The sequence below is a fragment of the Camelina sativa genome, chromosome 11 (genome assembly GCF_030686135.1).
Source record: "Camelina sativa cultivar CO46 ecotype springtype chromosome 11, ASM3068613v1".
NCBI classification, from domain to species: Eukaryota; Viridiplantae; Streptophyta; class Magnoliopsida; order Brassicales; family Brassicaceae; genus Camelina; species Camelina sativa.
Genome location: NC_141890.1, coordinates 50,600,901 through 50,624,337, shown reverse-complemented (window position 1 = coordinate 50,624,337; position 23,437 = coordinate 50,600,901). Strand labels below are relative to the sequence as shown.

Genomic DNA, 23,437 nt, shown 5'->3' with positions numbered 1-23,437 from the left:
TGAAGGGAACATGCCAGCAGATAGTGCATGTTCTTGTCCCATAACAAATTCATCATTGGCCCCTTTTATAACTTCTCCTCTATTATTATTTCTTATTCATAATAATTCAATTTTGCTGACCCATAAAAAAAACTATTTACTTTGTTTCTCCTTTTTTTGTGTGTTTTATAGCTAAAGATTGAACCTTTTTTTTTATAGATATAATATACGTCTTATGATAAACTCGAGCTCGAAAATGATTAATATATTATCTTCGAAAACAATAGTAATACAATAATATTGATTTTATTTACAAGAAACCTAAAAGAAGAAGTAATTAAAGAAGAAAATTACTGATAAGCATTAAAGAAAAAGCAAAAAAAAAAAAAAAAAAAAAAAAAAACCCACCTGAGAAAAGAGGCATGATAAAACACTCTCATCAGGAAATAAAAATTTAACTACTAATTCTTTTTTTTTTTAAGAGAAAGATGCAAATCTATTTCAGAATACAGTCAAAAATTAATATAATTAATTATCAGATAACATTCAAGGTCAATGCCTGAAGCCATGGCTGCTTCTGCTTCTGATGTTTCATCATTCTCACTTGCTCTTCAAGATTGTTGTTGTTGTTATTATTACTTGATCCTGTCGAAGAAGAAGAGAAACTCCGGCGACCAGAGTTTAAATTCCCGTCCATCATCATCTCCGGCGAAGAGTTCTTCTTCTTCTTGCTCATCCTCATCAAATCACCATCACCGTAACACGACGGACCAAGCGTTAACTCGATCTCACTCTCATCCATAATCTCTATATCATTATTTTTGTTATTACCACCGGGGAAATTCGTCGGCCGGTCAATCTCATGGTCAACTCTTCTGATGAACGTTCCTAGTCCTGAGTTCACATTATTATTTCCTTTGGTAGTCAATTTATTGATCTCCATGTTCTTCATTAATATCTTCTGGACTTGATATAACCTATGAAGTTCATATACCTGAAAAATGTAATCAAGAACTATATATATTAATCTTAACATGTATGTGTGACGTAAATATGAATTGGATCAGAATCTTCTAATTAAATTACCTGTTGCTTGAAAGTTTCTTCGTGTTTAAGCATAGCCATTTTCATGCACTGCTTATCGTACGGGTTAAGAAGCTTCTCCATGTTTTGATGTTCCAAGAAATCAGGATTTTATTTTATCCAGGATATATATCTCTAAGTAGATTTGATATGACGCACTTGGAGCTTCTTCGCTTTGTAATATAACCTGTAAAATTTGAAAAGTTGTTAATTAGGGACCAGAAAAAAAAAAATGTTTGTTTGCTAGTACTCGATTTAGATTCTGCAAATTTTTAGCCACTAATGCTATAAATCTGAGCAACACAAAAATATCTTCATATATCTATACATACAAAATCTCATATCGTACTTTCAAACACCGATTTGGTGGTTCATGTTCTTTCCCTTAGACGCATGTCAATCTTGTCTTTTCATTAATAAAGATTCTTTTACATTTCTGAAGGACTTTTGTGGTTTTCACAGTAAGACTTGATGTCAAGTTTGGTGGGAATAATAATAGAGCTATATATGTTCAATCAAAATGAACCAAACCAATCTGAATACTCACACCAAATTATATATATATATATATATTTGGTGATAAAATTTAATATCTGAAACACAGATATCAATATATATAGTACAAGCTGATGAAGAAATGACACGCAAGTAAAATCAAATTAAGAAGAGAAAATAAGTAGGGATTATTATCGTTACTAACCTGAAATCAGTTAGGTTTAGAAGCTGATTAAATGATGGAAGGAGATGATGATGAAAAATTAAAAGAGAACTTTTGTTCTTCTTTTTAAAGAAGAGAATAATGAGCTTAGAAAAGCAGATGATTAAGAGAGCTTAGAGAAGAGATATGGATTGGTGCGTCACATTCTTCCTAGTTATATATACTGCAGATAAACTATTTTGAAAAGAAGTTCACTAATACAGTATATACAATGATTATAAAAGTATTGTTTAAGTAATCATTTGTTTAAAACTATTTAATTAATCATCTCTTTCACACATATCACAAAAACCAAAGTGATTGTTGCAAACTCATGCCAAAACCAAACAACACTGTGTCTTTAGCCAATAGCCTTCAAACGTTTCTTCTGAGAAATATGCCATACTCCACCTCTTCAGACAGCTCCAGCAAAGCTTTACTTACAACATCCTTATATATAATAATAATAATAATATCTTACGTTTATATGTGTGTAAGTATATATGTCTACATAATCGTGTACATAAATACATGCTTGACAGATGAGACAATACTAGATTCAATTTCGGATCCATCACATATCCACATAATTTAAATTCATCCATATAGAATAATACTATATAATATTCATGGATTGGGGTTTTATGCTTCATGAATTTTATATTGGTGGTTGAAGTTATATTTTATATCATCTTTATTTATTATGAATACCAAAACTTTTTTGGAATTTCTCGTAAGCTTTATATTTTTTTAGGTAAAAATCCCCGAGAATGTGTGTGTGTATATACATTGTCAAATAAATGTGAATTTAGTGGTTGTTGAAGACTTTATATCTAATAAACTTTATATAAAATTATGATTCGATAATAATTATGATTAAGATATAATAAAGAGCGACGGGGAACATCTTATATCTTGCTGAGCTTGAATCACATGCAACCCAGACTAACAAATCAACAAAAACAGTTGTCTTAATAAATATATAATTAAATGTATTATACAAAGAAAGTATGATTAGTGAAAAAAATTGAAGATATTATAAAATAATTAGAACAGACTTTTGGAGAATAATTTGGTATTTAGGGAGAGAGCGAATCAGAATCTGAGAATAGGTGGCATGTCGTGGGTCCGGCCAAGTATGGGGAGAAAGAGATCTTAGCCGTTGGATTTTGTTAAGGATGTCCTTTCGAACTGTTCAAAGGTCTTAAAACTGACCCAACAGGATCTGATCTCCACCGTATCTACAAAACACACACATAAATAAAAGTGACCAAATAATTCTTCTGTAAGCAATAATCACATTTGTTTTTAGTATTGTTTATAATGAAAAAAGTTTTCCTGGTTAATTGTTCCTGGACCGACTTTTCTTTCTAAAATAAAATTTTATTATCTCGTTGAGTTTGCATGTTATGTCAAATTTAAATTAATACAAGACATTGGCTTTAGAGTTGGCCGTGATTGTGTTAAATTTATCTTCTAAAAAAAGTCAATTTCTTATGTAATGTGTAACGGGAACAATGTCAAATCCTTTACAACTCACTAATCATAATTCATAAGTATATGTTAACGATAAGGAATGGTTTTAAGAAATATAAAGTAGCAAAAGTGTTTCAACCCCCACTTAATTTGATATAAAGGTGTTGTGTATTTCTATAGAAGCAGTCATTATAAATATATAAATTGTGAAAATGTATGTTGTAATCGTAACTCTTGGATCTCATAAATAGGAGGGATTTAGCTAATTATGCTAACATGCTAAGTTAAAATTAGATAAAAGCGTAGCCTACCGATTCGATCTATCTCTCATTCCAATTTATCAACCTAACCACAAACTCCGTATATGTACCCATCTGTTGTTGTGTTAACATAAAACATGTGACAACTAGCTACTAGTTTTATTTCTATAACCAAATAAAGAAAGAAACGTGCTTCGAAATGTGGATGAGAGAGATAGAAAGAGAGGCACGCGTTGCCGGAGAGAAGAGCGGCAATGGCATGGAGCCGTGGGTCCGATCAACGCCCGCGTTTGAGGAGTGCTCATTCTCCCTCGTAAATTGTTGTTTTCAACTAAAATATCAATTATTTATGTGTTTCTGGAGTGATCGCATACTACAGTATGTCAGTATCAACGCTGGTTCCAGAGGTGTGAAGACTGTCTTCGTAGGTTCTTGAAGCAAACGAAACACTGACTTCTGCAGTAATGTTTTGTCCCTCTTCCTACGCTATAATCACGCGCTTTATACTCACTTTTGTTTTTTCACGTAAGCCTTAATTTTTCGATTAAAAGAGTAGTATTAACAAATTAACGATATCATATTTTGTAGTCTATACGCATGGATATCCGTGTGTGTGTTCACACATGCGTGTCTTCGTGTGCTTCGAATTTGATTAGTTATTGAGATAATATGAACACAGAAATGCATGCGAAAATGTAAATGTATAAATCTATAAGCACATATATATTGTACATATCGTAATTACACTTACTAGCATATACTATATATTATGTAATTTCATAATGAAACTTATTCTAAAGTTATAAATATGTGGAAAAACATATTTTTAGCATTCAAAATGTGTATCGGCTAACCATGAGTTCTAAACCAGATATAATTAAGATCTTATAGGAGAAACTTGAACATTAGTCTTCTTATTCTGTAAGGTAATCTTTTAACAAATATTAACAATTTTAATTGTTAATCAAATTTTGAAATCAAGATTTTTTATTCTTATAGTTAAATGACTACTTCATTATTTATTACTATGTACATATAATACTAGTGTTTTTAGGAGTATTTTATTAGATGTGTTTATTAGGACTTTATTAAAGAAAATGGAAATTTCGTTTTGAGACATGTTGAGAAAATCAAGGATCACGGCCCTCTGGAATTCTGAACCTCGGGTTTCCCATTTCATAATCACGAGAGCTTGATTATTTCTAGTTGGAAAGTGTAATAAGATGATTAAACAAGTGTTCTCTTCCAGTTACGTGTCACTAACACTAAGGGTAATTATGATAACCAATGGGCGACATCTCGAGCTTATAAAACGTCTCTTATTCTTTTTACTGACATAAAAGTTTCGACTTCGAGTTTTATAAAAACAGTAAAAGCACTCTCTTTTCACAATTTATTTCCTCTTTTATTTATCAAATCAACTACAGTATATATAAGTTATACAAGAAATACATGAAGATGGACGTAGATGATTTTTTTTGTTCTTTATATTATTCCATATATAACCACAATACCTTTTTGGTCACCTAGTAGTCCTATAAATTCTACAAAAATACAAATTGTTGCTATTTTTGCTCTGCACGAAGGTCACGTTTGAGAGTATCTTTATATCCCATCTTTAGATTCCCCAAGTGGCATGTTTCTTGTTGCTAGAGACCTTTTTCTAGATTCCCTGAGGCTGAGATATGGACCCATCAAAAAAGTATATAAATTTCTCTAACTTATCTTATCAAAAGTACTTTTTATGTCCATGGGCCTGACTACATGAAACACTTAAAAAGCCTGTAGAAGTCAAATTTACAAAGTTGGCCCAAAATAGAATTATACTAGAAGAAGTAAACACGTATATTCATCCTATAAAGTCAACGATTAAACAAAACTCAAATCCTTTTACCACTAATTGAAAACACATATGACTGAAGAAACAACTCGTCGGCCATCACCTAGAACGTGGCTCCAAGTTATATATATATGAATCGGCCAAATTTGAAAACTTCTTCAAAACACGTACAACTTTGTTAAATCATTTTTTTTTATAAAGTCCAATTTACCATTCCTATAAATACAATTCCATAGTTTCCTTCATTTCTCACGACTCAGACAACCTCTGTCGCCTAAAACACAACAACTTTCATTTTTCCGACGAAATGGCGCGGTTCAGTCTGGTTCTAGTCGTGGCTCTTAGTATCACCATCTCCATGTTCCCGGACACAGCCACCGCTCAGCTCAAAACCAATTTCTACGGAAACTCATGTCCGAATGTTGAACAGATCGTGAGAACAGTCGTCCAACAAAAAGTCAAGCAGACCTTCGTCACCATCCCAGCTACCCTCCGTCTCTTCTTCCACGATTGCTTCGTCAATGTAATACTCAAACAAATTTGTTGATCTTTTGTATTTTGTATTTGAAACTTTTCTTACGATGGTTTCTTAATTATTTTGGTTGGTTTGTATATATATATATATATATATAGGGATGTGATGCGTCGGTCATGATTCAGTCAACGCCTACGAACAAAGCTGAGAAGGATCATCCAGACAATGTGTCATTGGCTGGAGATGGATTTGACGTTGTGATCAAAGCCAAGAAAGCTCTTGACGCAATCCCAAGTTGCAGAAACAAGATTTCTTGTGCTGATATTCTTACTTTAGCCACCCGAGATGTTGTTGTTGCGGTACGTTATATAGATTTCATATTCTTTCTATTATATACATTATTTTTTGGGAAATTATAGGTAAAAAACAGTTATGTGTAAAAAGATTTGCTTATCTATTATACAACAACAGATTAAATGTAGTTTTAATGTTTTCCGATGTAATTAGGCCGGAGGACCGTCGTACCCAGTGGAACTCGGAAGGTTTGATGGTTTGGTGTCGACTGCAGCTAGCGTTACTGGAAACTTGCCAGGGCCAAATGACAAAGTTACAGAACTTAACAAGCTTTTTGCCAAAAACAAACTTACCCAAGAGGACATGATCGCTCTTTCAGGTAATAAACAACTCACTCAGTAATATTTTGAAGTGGATACTCAAGTATATGGTTTGGTTTTTGTATGGTTTATTTGGTTTAATTTGTTTATATATAAATTGCTGCTCAGTTTGGTTATGAACAAAACCGAATCTAATCTAAGTTTTTTTCTTTTTAAACAATGCAGCGGCTCACACACTTGGATTCGCCCATTGTGGCAAAGTGTTCAACAGAATCTACAACTTTAACCGTACTCACTCTGTTGACCCAACTCTAAACAAGGCCTACGCTAAGGAACTTCAATTGGCTTGTCCCAAGAAGGTTGACCCAAGAATCGCCATCAACATGGACCCAACCACTCCAAGAAAGTTCGACAACCTCTACTTCAAGAATCTGCAACAAGGCAAAGGACTCTTCACTTCCGATCAAGTTCTCTTCACCGATGGTCGCTCAAGGCCCACCGTTAATGCTTGGGCCAAGAACTCTGCTGCTTTCAACAAAGCCTTTGTGACCGCTATGACCAAACTCGGCCGCGTTGGAGTTAAGACTAGACGCAACGGTAACATCCGTCGCGACTGTGGCGCGTTTAACTAAGAGAGGGGAATCAGAAACAAAACAAAACAAAACTGGTTTTCCCTTTTTCTTTTTTGTTGGATCGAGATTTGTTTCTTTGATGAACTATGAATTATTTTTTGTTGGTGTTCTCTGTTTGTTTTTGCTTCGTGTATTTTTGAAAAAAATTTGACAATTTTTATACCCCTTTTTATTTATTCTGGCTGTAATATTATCTTATTAAAAATTCCAACCTAAGCATACAACAAATAAACACAAAACCAAGACATATATATTCACATAATCTAATAAAGATGTTCAAAAACACAAAATCTGTAATGGAAGAATCACATCTATCTAGTTATAGTGTTAGTAGCCAGTCTGAATCTGCAGGCAAATCTGGTTTGACAAACCGGATCTTCTCGAGCTTTGCAGGCCAATCTTCCCCGAGTAGTGATGGGTTTAACTCCATGGCTACTTGAAGATCTACTAGAGAAAATGCTGAAGAGTATACTTCTCCTTGGCTACTTCTAGACCTTGAAGCTGCTAACTCAAGACACGGTTTGATCAACCTCTTCAAGAAAACATCGAGCCCTGCGTTTAACAAGTTAGAAAACCCGACCGAAACCTCTAATCCTTCCTCCATTATTCCCAAGCCATCCTCGAGTTTCTTCTTTAAAGAAACAGAGTCAGGAAGCTCACCAGAGGAGTAACAACAAGTCCCTATACGATGTTGTTTCTTAACCGCATCCCTAAAATTAGCACCAAGAGGAGGTTCAATAGGTTGACTTCTCCAACATCGAACCAATTGGTCAACTTCTTCACCATCTTCCAAAGACCAGTAGTACTGTTGCCTACCACTAGAGGAAACAACCTCAGTGATCTGACTCTTCCCTTTGCTAATAATAACTTTATTACCATCTTTAAACCTCCGTTGAGTCCTTCCTTTACGAGGCGATTTCGGAAGGTCTTTGCACAAAGATTGGAAACCATTCAATGGCTTCTTCTTCTTCTCTATACCATTCTTTATCGAAGGAGGTGTCTTTGACAAACAAACATTCCTAAGAATCCCTCTGAGCAACGCGTTGTGTAGACTTACATTCTCCTTCTTAACCGTCGCAACGATAAGCTTATCGAAATCAGATTTGCTGATCTTCAAAGTCAAGAACTTCGACAAGAGATTAAGGTAAGTCTCAGTTTTGACCCGACCAATCTTCTTCTCAATCTGAGATTTTAACTCCGAAACGTCTGTTCTAACGACATGATGCTGACTCGTTGGCATTTGGGTCCCTCGAATTTCCCTATAAAAAAAAACCCCAATTTTTTTTTAAATTACTGAATCTGGGATCCGTATATAAGTCAAATCAACGAGATAATGAGGTCAACCCCACCCAAGTAACGAATACACACAAAAAAAAAGTTGTCGAATTGAGATCTGAATTACGAAACCCAGATTGTAAATCGTCGAAATAAGTAACTTTTTCAACTTCATTGATATGATTCCATGTGTAATCACAATATGAACAGTAACCTACCAACACAAAATCAAAAAAAAAATCCCAGTTTTCGATTCCCGAGAGAAACCAAGAACAGAAAATTATAAACTCTACAGTTTCTTTTCTCAGTCATGAATAGTGAAACTTGAATTCTATCCTACAGATTACCAGATTCGGAAAATTCACAGAGAGCACATAAAAAAGGGTGAAACATCCAAAATTTGACTAACCTTGAGAAGAAGAAGAAGAAACAGTTGAATTGAGCTTGAACTGGAAGAACAGTAATGAAACTCTCGATTTCAATCGCGACTTGGAGGAGTGGGAAAAAAAAAAAACAAGAGAGGGATTTTTGGGAAAATATTATTAGACCGAATAGATCGCATATTCTAAATTTCCTTTTGGTTTTTTTAGAAGCTTCTGTTTTGAGAGAGAGTCAACGTTTAGTCAACGAGGCACGTGCAAAAACAATACTCCAGCTGGAGAGTTTGCTAACGGACCAATCATATTACTTTATTTGCAAAACTAAAACTTTGAAAGTCAGCCCTTTCAGACACTACCGGGTCGGGTTAAATTTCCCTTCACTTTTTTTTAATACAGTACTCGTACTAATTAAGGTAAGATAAAGGAGCTCTATATAAGATCAGCAACAACCCCATTAATTGGTGCCCAAGAAGAGGCAAACACAACACTATGTCCCTTCCAAGTCAGCACAAAACGTTCCACGTCATCATCTTCGTCAACATCTCTCTTCATTCCCCAACCGGTTGCGTGTTCCTCCAGCATTGTTTTAGCCTCCGTAGCCACCTCCTCGCCGAACCCAACTCCCGCAAACTTAGCTTCCCTCATCCGCTCGAACCACCGGCTCTTCGGCTCCAATCTCTCCACTCTCTCCGCACCTTCCTTGGCTATCACGTTATCTATCTTCCAACTTACATCCGCCTCGTACCACTGTCTTTGCTCGCTGCCACGTGTCAAATACATGTCGGCCGTGTCGTAAGGGATCCACATGTAGTTGTAGAGAGACCTTAACCTGAAACATTTGAGCACACATTTACTCGTTGGCGGACCTATTATGAGGAAAGGGGGTTCAATTGACCCCATTCATATTAAAATTAAAATTTTTTTGTATAGAAATATGATAAATAATAGACTTTGACACCCCTAAACCAGGGTTCAATCCTCTCTATCACCCAGGTAAAAATATTTTCTGGGTCCGCCAGTGAGTACGTATCACTTTCATAATAAGGTCAACCGTTCTTTCAAGTTTTAAATAAAACCAAAATAGATAAAAACCTGGAGATAAGATTAGTTGACGTGAAATCCGCGTCTTCATCGATTAGGGTTACGATCGTAGGGTTTAGGTCTCGAAGCTCTTTCAAGAAAACTGATCGGGTAGGATTCGAAGTTAAGGTTTCGTCGGGAATGTAATGAAGCATCATGTGGCAGTTAACAACGAGAGCTTCGTTAAAGACAAAAGGGTCGTTTCGTAGCTGTTCGATAAGGGAGGAGAGACCGTCGGAGTAAGAAGAAGATATGATTCTAAACTCCATTGCTATGTTACGTGTGGTCGCGAAGTTTACTAGCTTCGAACCAAGCTCTTCGTAGGAGATTTCGAGCAGTGGAGGCGGATGAGATTCGTCATCGGAAGCGATGACGGTGAGTTTGAGAAGTGGAGGAGGTTGTTTGTGTAGTTTGTTTGCCAGTGAGTCTATAAGAGTAGGCATTTGCATGCAGTTAGTCAAACTTAAGTCAACGATATGAACAGAAGAGTAACCTTCGACAGCGTCGAGGATTGCGGCGTTCGCGGCTATGAACCCGAAACGGTGCCACGGAGTTAGGTCTACGAACTCAGCTAGCTCTATGACGGAGAAGCGGTGCAGAGTTTTCCGGGAGACGGAAGCAGCGGTAGCAGCGACTGAAAAAAAAGCGAACGCCGGGATTTTAGAGGCGGCGCGTGACATCAACGCGCGGAGGAAGGAGGAAGCGAGTCTCTGAGTAGAGTCTCCGTCTGGTGAAGCGAGGTTGTTGAGGACCCAAATGATATGTTGAGCCAACGTGGCGTCGTTAGATTCGATGGCGTTTGCGCAGTGAAGAAGAAGCTGCTCCATGCAGTTGGCGTCGCCGCATAGAGATTTGGAAGAAGAGAAACCGGGCCAAAGGGGTCGGGGCGGGTTTAGAATCCGGGTCGTATTCATAATTGTATGATATAGCTAGGTAGAGATATGGAACAGAAAGAACGTAAAAGAGAAAGAAGATGAAGGCAATTACAAAGGATGAGAATAATAGTAAATGCAAATCAGAGTTTTTAAGAGTATAAAAGAGCAAAAGAAAACAAAGAAAGAGGATGACAGAGTGTTGAAGGCAAGAAGGAAGAAAGAGACGAGACATATTGAGTAGTACCTTATCAATATGAAACGCACCGTTTGATCCTCAAAACGAGACAAAACCATAGGGATGCAGCTTTTTGCTCTCTGGTCATGTGCTTTCGTTTTCGTTTCTCTGGGTCTTAATTCATATAGGCGTTAAATATGTCTGAAATAGCTCAATTTAGGTTATTGTAGTCTGCTGCATTTATGGTGGTATCTCTATGTATATATGGTCAAAATTATCTATCATTCGTTAAAGTTCGTAATTTTCTTACGTGGTCTCTGTCTCGCCTTCCAAGTTCTCGTACGTTCCAAAAATAGGTATACGTTACTTTATACTAGTTTGAATAGTTATTTATTGGAGAAAAAACACCAAACAAATGTTTGCTTAGATGAGAACCTCAGTACTTAAACATGGTTTTGTCACTAAGTTTACTTATATTTAAACCAGGAGAATTCATATTTGCTACAGTTATTAAAAAATGTTATGTGTGATTTTACTACGCCTAATGGCACAAATCATATTTTTGCTTGTGCAAGACAATGTTAATGAGAAAATAACAAACCAAAGAATATATATATTTCTAGGTGGGGACATCAAATCAAATGTTGGGGGAGGATTCCATAGCCTTGAGATAACAGGGACTAGAGGACATTTTAGGGTTTGGTGTGGTTTCATTACCCGATGTTGAAATAGATAGACACCACGACAAATACAACATTGTCGACCATAAGAGTCTAATATGTCAATCTGATCGGCTATAAAAATTCGTTTGGTAGTTTTGATGAGACGAGCTATCAACATTGTCGACCATAAGACTCTAATTCTTGTCTTAGTCACGTGCTCTATTAGTGGTCACTCCAACTTATGTAATAAGAAACTCTATACGCCAATAATGGACAAGACCGGTGTGAAAAGGCAATTCGTTTTGCGCACTGTGGTTGGGCAAGTGCTATTCGTGATCAGCCCTTAGTACAACTGGATGAAGCGGTGGTCTTGGAGGGCTCATCATATTGCTAGGAGTCAATTAAAAAAAAGTGCTTTGACCAATTTTTTTTTTTTTTTTTTTTTTTTTTTTTTTTTTAAAGAAGAAGAAAGACACTGAATTTTTTTTTTTATTCTTTTAAAATATAATACATAGATAAACCAATTTCCTTTTTTTTTCTTTGGTTAAAATACTGAGATAGGCTCAACTAAACAGCACATTAGACTCTCTAGGCCCATCATTAATCGTATTTGATTCACTGAGATCAGCGGATTCCTCCTACTCATCTGATAACGGTTAGATACAATGTCCTTTTTGCCTTCTCTGTTTGGAAACACCAATAATAAAAAGAAAGGAAACTAGCCGTTAGTTAGATAAACAAATTTCCTTTTTTTTCTTTGGTTAAATAGTACCCTCTGTATCATAAATGATAATTTTCTAGTATCTTTTCTTGTATCATAAAGAATGATTTTCTGTATACTTTAATCAATTAATGCATAAAAATTGTAAATTTCAAAAACCATTAAATAAAAATTTAAAAGTTTGATGAAATACTATTGGTTAATAATTATAAAATATTTTATTATAAATAAATAATATATTTATTACTAAACATTAAATATTTTTCTTAATTCATGTAAAATTCCTAAAACATCATCTATAATAGAGAGGGAGTAACAAAGATCCATTGATCATCGTCACAACCCAAATCTATCTTTCGAAGACTTAAGTGGAAAAGACGATCACCGTGCCTCCGTTTATTGAATCAATTAATGTTCTCGCTGATCTCAACGATCCCATCGTTCCGTTATCAACGTCGGATCTCAGCCTCTCCTCATAAACCGCTTAGAGTCTCTCGTTACTCGTTCTCTACAGATCAAATCCAAAGTTCAGTCTTACAGTCTTACTACCTCATCGCTCATCATCACTCTGTCTTGATGACTCGTCTTATCTTCGATGTCCTACAATAATTAGATTATGACCGTTCGATTGATGTTGAGATTCGTAGTATAACCAAGATAACCGAGAAGAAGATCAAGGCAAGTGAATTTAGAAGAGGGAGTAACAAAGATCCATTGATTTAGTGAAGGGTGCCATCATTTTGAATGAGAAGTTGTTGTATTGAAGGTTTTGGTTGACTGGAATGTTAAGACTAGGGGCTTGCACCTGTAACTCATGCATCTACCTATACCTAAAGTGTCATTAACTAGGCTACAGAGCAATCCAGATCACAAGGAGGTATACCATTTTTCTGGTTCAGATAAAGAGTATGTACTTCTTGTATTTTCTACATTGGTCTATGTCTTTATCTGCTGAACCTTTTAAATACTTACTACCGCCACCCCCTTGAATGCAGATGTGGATGGAGATGCAACATATTCAGGATTTATTTTAATGCTTTGTGCTTTGGAAACACGTTACATGGATATCCATATATTCTTCAGGGAGGCCGACGATATCTTGACCATATCCAAATTTCTTTCAAAGGTTTGCTTTTAAAATTCATCTATCAATATTGAAATGAGATGACTCTACTACTCATTTGAACGTCAAGTCAATAAGAACAATACTTGGGTTCACCCCTAGGGGTGAACCTCTTCATTCACCCTTTATAAAATAAAGAAATAAAATCTGTATGCATTATTATAAAATTAAAAACTTAAACCGCTCTTTAATAAACCCAAACCGACATATAATTTGATTCTACTTGTAAAATCTAAACCCTAACCATCTCATTTGTGAACCCAAACCGACATATAATTTCGTTCTACTTATAAAATCTAAACCCTAACATCTCATTTGTGAACCCAAACCGACATATAATTTCGTTTTACTTATAAAATCTAAACCCTAACCATCTCATTGTAAACCCAAACCGACATATAATTTCGTTCTAATTGTAAAATCTAAACCCTAGCCACCTCATTTGTAAACCCAAACCGACATATAATTTTGTTTTAATTGTAAAATCTAAACCCACATATAATTTTGTTTTAATTGTAAAATCTAAACCCTAACTACTTCATTTGTAAACCCAAACCGACATATAATTTTATTCTAATTTTAAAAATCTAAACCAAGTCAATATTTAATTTTCTTTAATTAAAAATATACAGAATTTGTTTCCTTAATTTGTTTTGCTTTTTAATTTAATTTTGATTTATTTTTTAAATAAAATATTAGATGGAAGATTCTGATTGGCTGAAAGAAGAAGGGGTGAACAAATAGGTTCACCCCTAGGAGTGAACCTAAGTATTCTTCTGTCAATAATTGTAGTCCGCTCTAAAAATGATTTTTGTTTGTTTGTTGTTCCCTTGAGAATCAGGTTGTCACAGAAATATGCTTCTCAATTGAAGCAGCTCTAAAGGAATTGAATTTTGTCTCACCATCTTCACGTACGATTTCCCCACCCAGGTGAACTTTGATTATTATCATATCAATATATCACCATCGTCATATTAACCTTCTCATGTTCAAAAAGTAGAATTTAATAGCAAAAAATAGAATTTAATAGCAAAACACACATTAAAAAAAAAAAGAATTTAATAGCAAAAAAATTCGATCTACAAAAGCATTAATGCTCTCTCGATTGTGATTTTAAGCGACCTATATTGGCTAGTGCCTGCTTCCTCTATTTACAGGGTTTTGACAGAGATATTAATGGGCTAAAAACCATTGGACCTTAATAAAATGATATGGGCCCAGAAAGCATTGAGTGTTAATGACAGCCAGCCAGTTCGAAATCAATTGACGTAAAACATATGAGCAATGGCCTAAATAGATCTAGTACTAGCTAGTATTTCGGTTTTGATAATATGGGGCCATTTATGCTACGGAAACTTTTGTAATTTACATGCAAAACACTTTATTTTAACATTTTATCCAGGTCAGTTGACCCCCCCTAACTTCTATTTGGATCCGTCGTTGCTTCGTTATACTAATAAAATTGAGACTATGGAGTTATTGTATAACAAATATAACAATTATACGCTGTGTGCTTTTTTCAAATTGGTATATAATACTTGCGTGTATGTATATGCAAGCTAAGCTATATGTATATATTTTTTTTTTTTGACGATCAAACCCCATATATTAAGTTATCGGAGATGACTCTCTTCGAGAGAGAGCCAATTAGGTACCGACGAGCTTACATAGGAAAAACAGAAACCTCGTGCTCTTGCACATTTCGCAAGTTTATCGGCACGGATATTATCCTTTCGTGGGATATATCTAATGCTAAAATTAGCAAATCTATCTCTAAAATGAATAAAATCCTTCAATTCTGATGAAAATGTTGGCCAATCCTCGATATTAGACGTCATCCTTAAGAGATCTGAACAATCCGTAGCAAAAAGAGCTTTATCAAAGTCCAACACTAGTAAGCACTCCATAGCCCAAATAAGGGTATCTAACTCTGCATGTAATGGGAATAAGCTTCTGCGCGATCCTTTTAGCCCCATGTGCAGGATTCTATCACCGATAGACGCAATCCAGCCATGTCCACTCCTATCCACCTCTGTATGCCAAGATCCATCTATGAAGCATACAAGAGATTCTTGAGGAATTGGGATCGAAGGTATGCATGCTTCTACTACCGCTGGTGCTAAGTCTCTGTTAATTGCTCTTCTCCAAACTTCTTCTTCTTGGATAGCTTTCTCCAGTGTATCTTGCGGAGATTCAGAGATATTTTCAAACACTATCTTGTTTCTTGCCTTCCAAATGTACCACATCATCCACGGGAACATTCTCAAGTTTTGATCAGTTGCACCAGAGTCTTTACCACGCCCATATAAAAAATCGAGGTTGCTATATAGGGAACATGAAGGGAACACCATAGGATGGGAAGGGATTGTCGATAAAGCCCATACTTGACGTGCTGGGGGGCATTCAAATAGCATATGGTTTATAGTTTGCTCCTCCGCTCCACATCTAGGACAAACTTTATCTCTACCAATATGGCGATAATGCAGGCGTTGACATGTTGCCAAGCACCCAGTCACACATTGCCACACGAAATGCTTAAGCTTCCGTGATGTTTTTAACTTCCATGCTTGCGCCTTAAGTGCCGTAACACTAGGTCCCTGAGAAGGGAGGTCGCAAGCAGGGCGAAAGATAGCTCTCGCGGCTTCGTATCCAGATTTAACGGTATAATTTCCAGACTTTGTCAGAGTCCAAGAATAGCCGTCCCTCGAGGCATTCAAGCTCGGTTTAATCCCAAAATAAGGGTAATATCTTTCGGGGGGAAGAGTTCCCGAAGACGTTCGATTTTCCACTTTTTTGTGTTAAAATCTATCAAGGTGTTAACACAAATCAAGGGATTTCTCTCATTAGTTAAACTTTGGGGTGGTCGTGCTGGCGTATCTGGGATCCATGGTTCAGACCAGATGCACGTATTAAAACCCGAGCTTATGGTCTTACGAATTCCGTATGAAAGAACATGCTTTGCTGCCAACATGCTCCTCCAACCATATGAAGGTCGATTTGATACTTGTATCTCTAATGGACTACAGTATCGAAAGTATCTCCCTTTTAGAACTCGGCTAAGAAGGGAATGTGGATATCTCAACAATCTCCATAATTGCTTTGCCAAAAGGGCAAGATTAAATTCTTCCAGTGTTCTAAACCCTAACCCACCTTCCGAGAGTTGAGTACACATTTGCTCCCATGATATCCAATGTAGTCATTTACTGTCTGCTTTATTGCTCCACCAGAAATTGGCTATCGCGCTAGTTAATTTTGAGCAAATAGCTTTTGGTAAGAGAAAACACGACATTACATATGTCGGAATTGCTTGCGCCACTGATTTGATCAGGACTTCCTTGCCTCCCTTGGATAGAGATTTTGAAGTCCATAAGTTTACCTTCTTATGGAGTCTATCCCTCACGAATGCAAAGATTTGATCTCTTGCCGTATATGGGACGGGACCTCGGTTCCAATCATGATGGAAGATTTGGAGAAGTTAATTTCTTGTCCAGACGCCTCGCCATAAAAGCGGATTATATCGATAATTTCCTTACATTGCTGAGGATCGGCTATGCAAAAGAATAAACTGTCGTCTGCAAAAAGTAAGTGGGAGACACGTGGGCTTGCATTCGAAATACGTAAACCTTGGATCTTACCCTCTCTTTCTGTGTTCCTAATCTGAGCAATTAAGGTCTCAATACAAAGTATAAATAGGTATGGAGAGATTGGGTCCCCCTGACGAATCCCACGTGTTGGCCTAATTCGTCCATTGGGATCTCCATTGATCAAAATACAATAGGAGACGGAAGTAATTCATTGCATTATCCAACCCACCCATTTTTGATCAAATCCCATTTTTTCCATCAAAGCTATTAAGAAATTCCATTCCACCCTATCATAAGCTTTGCTCATGTCCGTTTTTATTGCCATAAATTTTTTCCGGTTGGCCTGATTAGAATGGAGGGCATGGAAATTTTCTTGAGCAATGAGGATATTATCTGTGATTAATCTTCCTGACACAAAGGCAGATTGGGTCTCGGATATAAGTTTCGGCAAAAACTTCCTCCGCCGCAAGCTCAAAACTGTTGAGATGACCTTATAGCTCACATTTCACAAGCTAATAGGGCGAAATCTTGACATATCACGAGGTCGTTCTCCTTTCGGGATTAAACATATATTTGTCTCATTTAGCTTGCCATCAAAAATTCCTGAGCTAAAGAAATTCTTCACCATCTTAGTGAGATCGCCTTTTATGGTTTCCAAAATTTTTGGAAGAACAAAGCAGTCATCCCATCCGGTCCTGGAGCCTTCCCCGGATTCAGGGAGAAAAAAGCTCGTTTAACCTCCTCTTCTGAGATTTCTTTTGTGAGATGCTCATTCATAGCATGTGTGACCAATGTAAATATATCCTTAATGGCCGATGTAGGATCACTCGCACTCGAGGATGAAAAGAGATTGTCAAAATACTCTACCGCAACTTTTTCTATTCCCTCTTATGTATCAATCCAAACTCCAAGTTGGTTAAGGATGCCAGTGATCTTGTTCCTTGCCCTTCTTTGTTTTGTGGAAGCGTGGAAGAATTTTGTATTTTGGTCTCCTTCTGCAAGCCACAGTTCTCTGCTTTTTTGGTGCCAATATGCTTCCTCTTCTCTATAAGCTTCACATAGTCGCCATTTTAGGTTGATGAGAGTCTCCGACGAAGCTTGATCATCTCCATATGCCTCATCAATCTTTTCTTGAAGTTCCTTAATCAGCTTTTCTGAGTTTGTTTGATTATTTTTCTTCCATATGGAGATTGCTCTTTTACAGTATTGGATTTTTTTCAAGATGGATCGTTCGACCGAATTGTCGTCCCCTCCCCATCCATCTATCACCGCCTCTTTGAGGCCTGGCTTGTCTATCCAACGCTTGTCAAACATAAACCTTCTCAAAAACTTTTTTGGACGTGAAAGAATAGATGCAAGGAGGGGACGATGGTCTGAACCCCACATCTTCATATACTCCATATTAGTGTGGGAAAATATATTATGCCACTCTTCATTTCCCATGGCTCTATTTAATCGACAACGAATCTTACCATTTGACCTTTGACCAATCCATGAAAATTGATTTCCTTGGTAGGGAAAATCAATTAAACCACATGAATCAATCATAGCACGGAAAGATAGAAATGAGGCTTCCGATCTTTTTTTCCTCCCCTTTTCTCGTGATTCCCGGTTATTTTATTGAAATCACCAACAATAAACCACGGCTCTGATCGGGTCACTCCAATCCGCATTAACCTTTCCCACACATAGTCGCGGTTAGCAGGAACAGGGTCGCCATAAATAAATGTCATGTAGACACGGTTTCCATCAATAATGGTTTCGATATCAATTAACCGGTCATCTAGCAACAAAAACTTAACCGGAAACTCATTCGAATAAAATAAGGTTAAGCCACCACTAGTACCCTCTGACACATCTCGCGCAGTCGACGGTGGGTCAATTTGGCTCCCGCCCATTGACAATTCCATGCTAGAGTCCTCATTTTTTGTTTCCGGAGGGAGAGTAAGACCCCACCGTACTAACATTGGTTCCCAAGAACTCGACCCTTAATAATAGAACCACCTCACTATGAGGGAAATAACTTGAATTTACAAGGGATTTCAATTCTGACTCCCGCGATATGGATTTCGGATATTTAAGAACATTTAAACTCTCCTTACAATAAGGGATTAATTTGGTTCGAATCTTTATTACAATTTTGTATTCCAAACTCTCCATATAGGAGGAAATTGGTGGAGAAGCTCTCTCTAAATTGAAAGATGAAAATGGCCCGTAATTGACATCAAACAAGCTTGAGATAAAATAGAAGCCCAGTAAAGGAATATCTATCAAGGCCCACTTCGAGGTCCAAATCCAGGTCCACCAACTAGAACTTTTAGGGGTTAGACGTACATCTAAATTTGATGAGCAGCTGCGGACATCATCGTCTCCGGAGACCGAGAGGAGGCTCACGCGCGACTGGGAGGAGGCTCCTATGGCGCCTTGCGAAAACGATGGGTGTGGGCAAGGAACCGCGATAAAAGACGGAGACAAGAGATCCTGCACAGATCCAAAGTCAAGTCTCGACGGCGGCAGGTTGCCTCGTCGGAAGTCAAAGTTATCGGAGGATGCGGAGAGGATGTCGACTGTAATACCCATCACGGAGTTGAAAGAAGATGGGTGAGTGTAAAGAGGAGATGTACTTCTCAATCTCAGCCGAGAGGGATGACGACTTCCGGGGAAATGGAGTGAAGGTTGAAGGCGGAGAAGGGCAGCGGAGATCTGAGTCGGAGATGGCGGAAAGTTTGTCGGTTCACATAGATCCTGTGGTTCCGACGGCAAAAGGTGATTCAGCGGCGCCAAGGAGATCGTCACATAGAGGTGGAAGATAAGAGAAACTTGATCTGGGATCAGAGTAGTGTTCTTCCCATAATGGGAGATATGGCCGCCGTTAGGGAAGTCTCGGATAAAGCAAACTATTTTGACGCCATCTTGGAGAGATATAAAACGGCAAAGCGGGAGAGCTAGTAGGCAAGGCATGAAACAACTTATGTTCTTGTTCATAGTCTTGTATACATAGATCGTAGAATAAACTTACAAAACCTTCAATTAGACAGGAATCTTAGCAAAAGCTAGACAGAACTTGGAGCAGAGACTTAGCAATGGCTAGAAGTGGGACTGAACCCATTCTTAAGTTTTCGTTTTGCCTGACTATCTTCAGTTTGAGAGAGGGAATTTGGATCTGGTTGGGAGTTCTTGAAGATCATGGTGGTGGGGGAGGGAAAGAAACAGCGGATAAAGGCAGGGACCAGCTTCTATTAGTGGGATTGGGTGGGTGAGATCTGGTTAATAGCGTGCATCCTTGTTTCTTGAGTTCCGTGCCTGGGAGATATGTTCCCCCTCCATGTTGCGCAGTTTGCCGAGTATTATACAAGCTATATGTATATTGATTAGTCAAAGTTGTCAATTCCTTTGTAGGCCCAAAGATGCCAAGTCTGGATATATAAGTTCCGGCGATGCGGGAAACAGTCACGTGAAGTTCACGTGTTAGAACACTGTCCGGTCATTGTCTCGTAGTCAAATCTACATTGGTCCCAAGTCCCCAGATTCTTTACGCCTCTCTTCCTTTGGATAGATTTTACCATTCAAAATTATTACCCTAATTACTCGAAAGAACATTCTCGATCCTCTTGAATAATTTGTGAACTAACGACGCCGTTTCAATATACAAATAAATAATAAATTAATACTAATACATATTTTTTCTCTCGCAAACTGCGAATTCTATTAGCTTTTTCCCCTTATCGAAAGAAGAAATAAAAAGATAGACCAAATTAGTTTTTGATTGATAATTCCGTAACCTAATATTAGAAATGTTTGTATTTGCCGGTATATGAACAAGTTATTGGTAGTTCACGACAAAACTTAAGAGAAATTATAAAAAAAAAAACTCATACAGTAGAACCCACACTCTGAAGTCAATGGAATTATAAACCTTAAAAACGTATATTAATTACTTTAAATCAGATCCGACATGTGTGGAAGGCATCAATAAACAAGGGAGTAGATTTATTTTCTCTTAATTAAAAAAAAAAAACAACATGTAGTGGATGACGTATGAATGAAACAACTACGAAGTGCGTGGATTAGGAGATGGAAAAGAAAAGAGTTAAGGATACGACCAATAAAATTGTTGAAGAGGCAATATGTCTCTTGGACTCTCCCACGACGAAGGATCGTTTATTTTGTAAAAAACCCCCTTATTATTTTTTGCCTGTTCATTAGTGGCAAAACCGACACTTGTGAGTTATGACATGGCTTTTGTCTTATAAATCATCGTACGTCATCTTATAAAATCTTTCTCAACGATTCAATTCCTACAAAAATTATAAAAACGCACACAAACAAAGCTAAATCAAATTATTTGTCTCTTTCTTAGGTCTTATAAACACTTATTTTTCCATTCTGATAACTTGTGAGATTGATTCAAATTAATTTTCCTCACATAATCTGTATGAAAAAAAATGTTCATTCATTGTGATAATTTGATAAACATTTGGATAGAAACCATAATCCTATTCCTATAGATGCAATGGATAAAAGCTAAATAATATTAAGTCAGCAGCAAGTGGGCTCAGAGACGTAAGGTGAAGGACAAAAGACTTTAATAGGCCCTACCAGTACCAGGGTCCAATTACAACTACGGCTTTTTTACATCCAGCACGAGTCAGAGTCATCCTATCCGTTTAACATTATTGACTTCAATTTCACATTAAAAGTTTTTTAATATCGAAATCTCTTAATCTTGAGACAAGTCGTTGATGATTTCATCTTTGGATATGACTGAGTTAGGTGTAAAACTGGATAAAATCTCTTACTATTATTATTAAGTCTTCTGTGAGTGTTTAATATGTTATCTATATGCAAATCTGAATAATACGAAGTTGGGGACCTGATAATAAAATCAAAATAATATTTTTGTTTGTGATCTTATTTAGTAAATTACATTATTTTAATAAAACAATAAGCTGTTAAGTTTGCAAAATAAAGAAATAAAACGCCAAAATAGTCATGTCACACTCTAGATTACAAATCCTTTTTACAAGGGATATTGTCTTTGCTTTTTAAAAAAATGATAATTAGGTGGAAGGAACTAAATAAGTAGAACGGACGGATCAGATAGAAAGATGGAGAATGACGTGGGATCCATCCATCACGTTCCCAAGATCGGTGGAGATTAAACATCCTCAAATCAGGGAAGGTAGAGATAATCAGCATATCATAAAATGCCAAATAGAATAAACAACCGAATGAAAAAAAGGAAATAAATGAAGTAATATTAACAAAGAAAATATAATACTTAAAATTCATAGCTTGCTGATATAAAAACAGTTCTGTTTCAAAATTTATATCAGCGTATTTATAAATATTGACCTCTAAATTTATAATATATATGAATTTTGTCATATTAAAAAAATTGTGGATAGTGGAGTCAAGAAACTGTGAACTCGTCAATGTAAGAGTTTTCGGAAAACAGTATATCGATTTTAAAATGAAGAAAGCTGACGTAGACCACTGCCTAATGTTTGCAATTGGATGGTTGGCAGAAGAATAATTGTAGGTCACAAGTCATAATATCCTTTAATGATAAATAGTGTATATAAAACATTATCATAAAATGCCAAATAAATCTTATAAGAGCCGAGCTATAACTTATATAACTTGTTTTTTTTTTTTTTTTTTTTTTTCATTTTCGGCCAACTTACATTTGTCTTCACATAATTAGTTCGGTTTCGTACATACTATACAGAAAAGAACAAGTATAAAACAAAACTTATCTACCGAAAAAAGGAATCATCACATGCAAAAGAACCTGAGAATTAATAACCTAACCAAACAACAACACGGTGAAAATCAAATAAAAGCATCAGTATGAAGAAAATAACAAAGAAACTTAAGAGTGCATGCGTGATCGCAATAATGTATTATTTGCGAGTACTGTATTTATTTATTTTATCTTGTTATATATAACATTGTTGTATCTGATAAAATAGGCTCGTCCGATTAGATTGGAGGGTCGATCCAAAATAATGGGATTGGTTATTGGAAAAAAAAAACGACGTTTCCAAAGGTTTAAAGTATTTAAATTAAAAAAACGAAGAGATATGTATGGAAAAAAGAGAGAGTGTGTTTTAGGGTCTTCCATGGGTGAAAAATGGCTCTTAGCGTCGTCCAAAAGCCGCCCTCTAACACAAAAAAGGCTCCCTTCGTGACATGTGTGCCTCCTCTCCTACCATTTGGTCCAACCACATGCTTTAGATATTCTATATCCACTTTATTGTCATTATTATTATTATACACACATCATTTAAGTATTACTATTTATGTACGGTCCAACTATATCAATTGTTTTTGGTATTTGCTCTTTTTAGTTTATTTTATAATGTGGTAGGATCGTCCCATTCTAATGGCTGGGAAATAACCTTAGGAAATTGTTTTATTCAAATTCTATATGTTTTTCTTTTTTTTCTTCTTTTAGTTTCACATTGAGAGTATATATCCATATAAAAAAAACATAGGTTTTG

The 23,437-nt window shown here is 36.3% G+C and overlaps 3 protein-coding genes and 2 pseudogenes across 5 annotated transcripts; 1 reads left to right on the top strand and 4 right to left on the bottom strand.

Moving 5' to 3' along the window:
- Positions 1 to 229: 229 nt before the first annotated feature.
- On the bottom strand, positions 230 to 2,191 carry LOC104727285 (uncharacterized). 2 transcript variants are annotated; one of them, XM_010446352.3, is made up of 3 exons: positions 1,763 to 2,191; positions 1,066 to 1,249; positions 230 to 973 (listed from the first exon to the last, which is right to left on the bottom strand). In XM_010446352.3, the coding sequence occupies exons 2-3, from the start codon at positions 1,144 to 1,146 to the stop codon at positions 515 to 517; spliced, it is 540 nt and encodes a 179-aa protein (XP_010444654.2). In that variant the 5' UTR covers positions 1,147 to 1,249; positions 1,763 to 2,191; the 3' UTR covers positions 230 to 514. The 2 variants fall into 2 exon arrangements, with proteins under 2 accessions (XP_010444654.2, XP_087327156.1); XM_087471030.1 differs by lacking the exon at positions 1,763 to 2,191 and adding an exon at positions 1,412 to 1,753.
- Positions 2,192 to 5,564: 3,373 nt separating this feature from the next.
- On the top strand, positions 5,565 to 7,232 carry LOC104727284 (peroxidase 73). The gene is made up of 4 exons (XM_010446350.3): positions 5,565 to 5,858; positions 5,969 to 6,169; positions 6,318 to 6,483; positions 6,650 to 7,232. Exons 1-4 carry the CDS (start codon positions 5,643 to 5,645, stop codon positions 7,054 to 7,056), a joined length of 990 nt encoding a protein of 329 aa, XP_010444652.1. The 5' UTR covers positions 5,565 to 5,642; the 3' UTR covers positions 7,057 to 7,232.
- On the bottom strand, positions 7,223 to 8,885 carry LOC104727283 (SAGA complex subunit Hfi1-like; annotated as a pseudogene). The gene is made up of 2 exons (XR_015571907.1): positions 8,741 to 8,885; positions 7,223 to 8,315 (listed from the first exon to the last, which is right to left on the bottom strand). The product of XR_015571907.1 is annotated as an SAGA complex subunit Hfi1-like (transcript).
- A 109-nt stretch (positions 8,886 to 8,994) lies between these two features.
- Positions 8,995 to 10,873, bottom strand: LOC104727282 (scarecrow-like protein 32). The gene is made up of 2 exons (XM_010446348.3): positions 9,804 to 10,873; positions 8,995 to 9,540 (listed from the first exon to the last, which is right to left on the bottom strand). The coding sequence occupies exons 1-2, from the start codon at positions 10,703 to 10,705 to the stop codon at positions 9,141 to 9,143; spliced, it is 1,302 nt and encodes a 433-aa protein (XP_010444650.1). The 5' UTR covers positions 10,706 to 10,873; the 3' UTR covers positions 8,995 to 9,140.
- Positions 10,874 to 14,960: 4,087 nt separating this feature from the next.
- Positions 14,961 to 18,855, bottom strand: LOC147935647 (uncharacterized; annotated as a pseudogene).
- Between the last annotated feature and the right edge of the window lie 4,582 nt (positions 18,856 to 23,437).

What these genes read in the sequence shown, in the direction of transcription:
- LOC104727285 (XM_010446352.3), bottom strand. Translation starts at nt 1,146, where the DNA reads ATGGAGAAGCTTCTTAACCCGTACGATAAGCAGTGCATGAAAATGGCT. An exon ending in AAGAAACTTTCAAGCAACAG is followed by an intron (nt 974 to 1,065) that starts GTAATTTAATTA and finishes TACATTTTTCAG; the next exon opens with GTATATGAACTTCATAGGTT.
- LOC104727284 (XM_010446350.3), top strand. Translation starts at nt 5,643, where the DNA reads ATGGCGCGGTTCAGTCTGGTTCTAGTCGTGGCTCTTAGTATCACCATC. An exon ending in CCCGAGATGTTGTTGTTGCG is followed by an intron (nt 6,170 to 6,317) that starts GTACGTTATATA and finishes CGATGTAATTAG; the next exon opens with GCCGGAGGACCGTCGTACCC. An exon ending in GGACATGATCGCTCTTTCAG is followed by an intron (nt 6,484 to 6,649) that starts GTAATAAACAAC and finishes TAAACAATGCAG; the next exon opens with CGGCTCACACACTTGGATTC.
- LOC104727282 (XM_010446348.3), bottom strand. Translation starts at nt 10,705, where the DNA reads ATGAATACGACCCGGATTCTAAACCCGCCCCGACCCCTTTGGCCCGGT. An exon ending in TCAACTAATCTTATCTCCAG is followed by an intron (nt 9,541 to 9,803) that starts GTTTTTATCTAT and finishes CAAATGTTTCAG; the next exon opens with GTTAAGGTCTCTCTACAACT.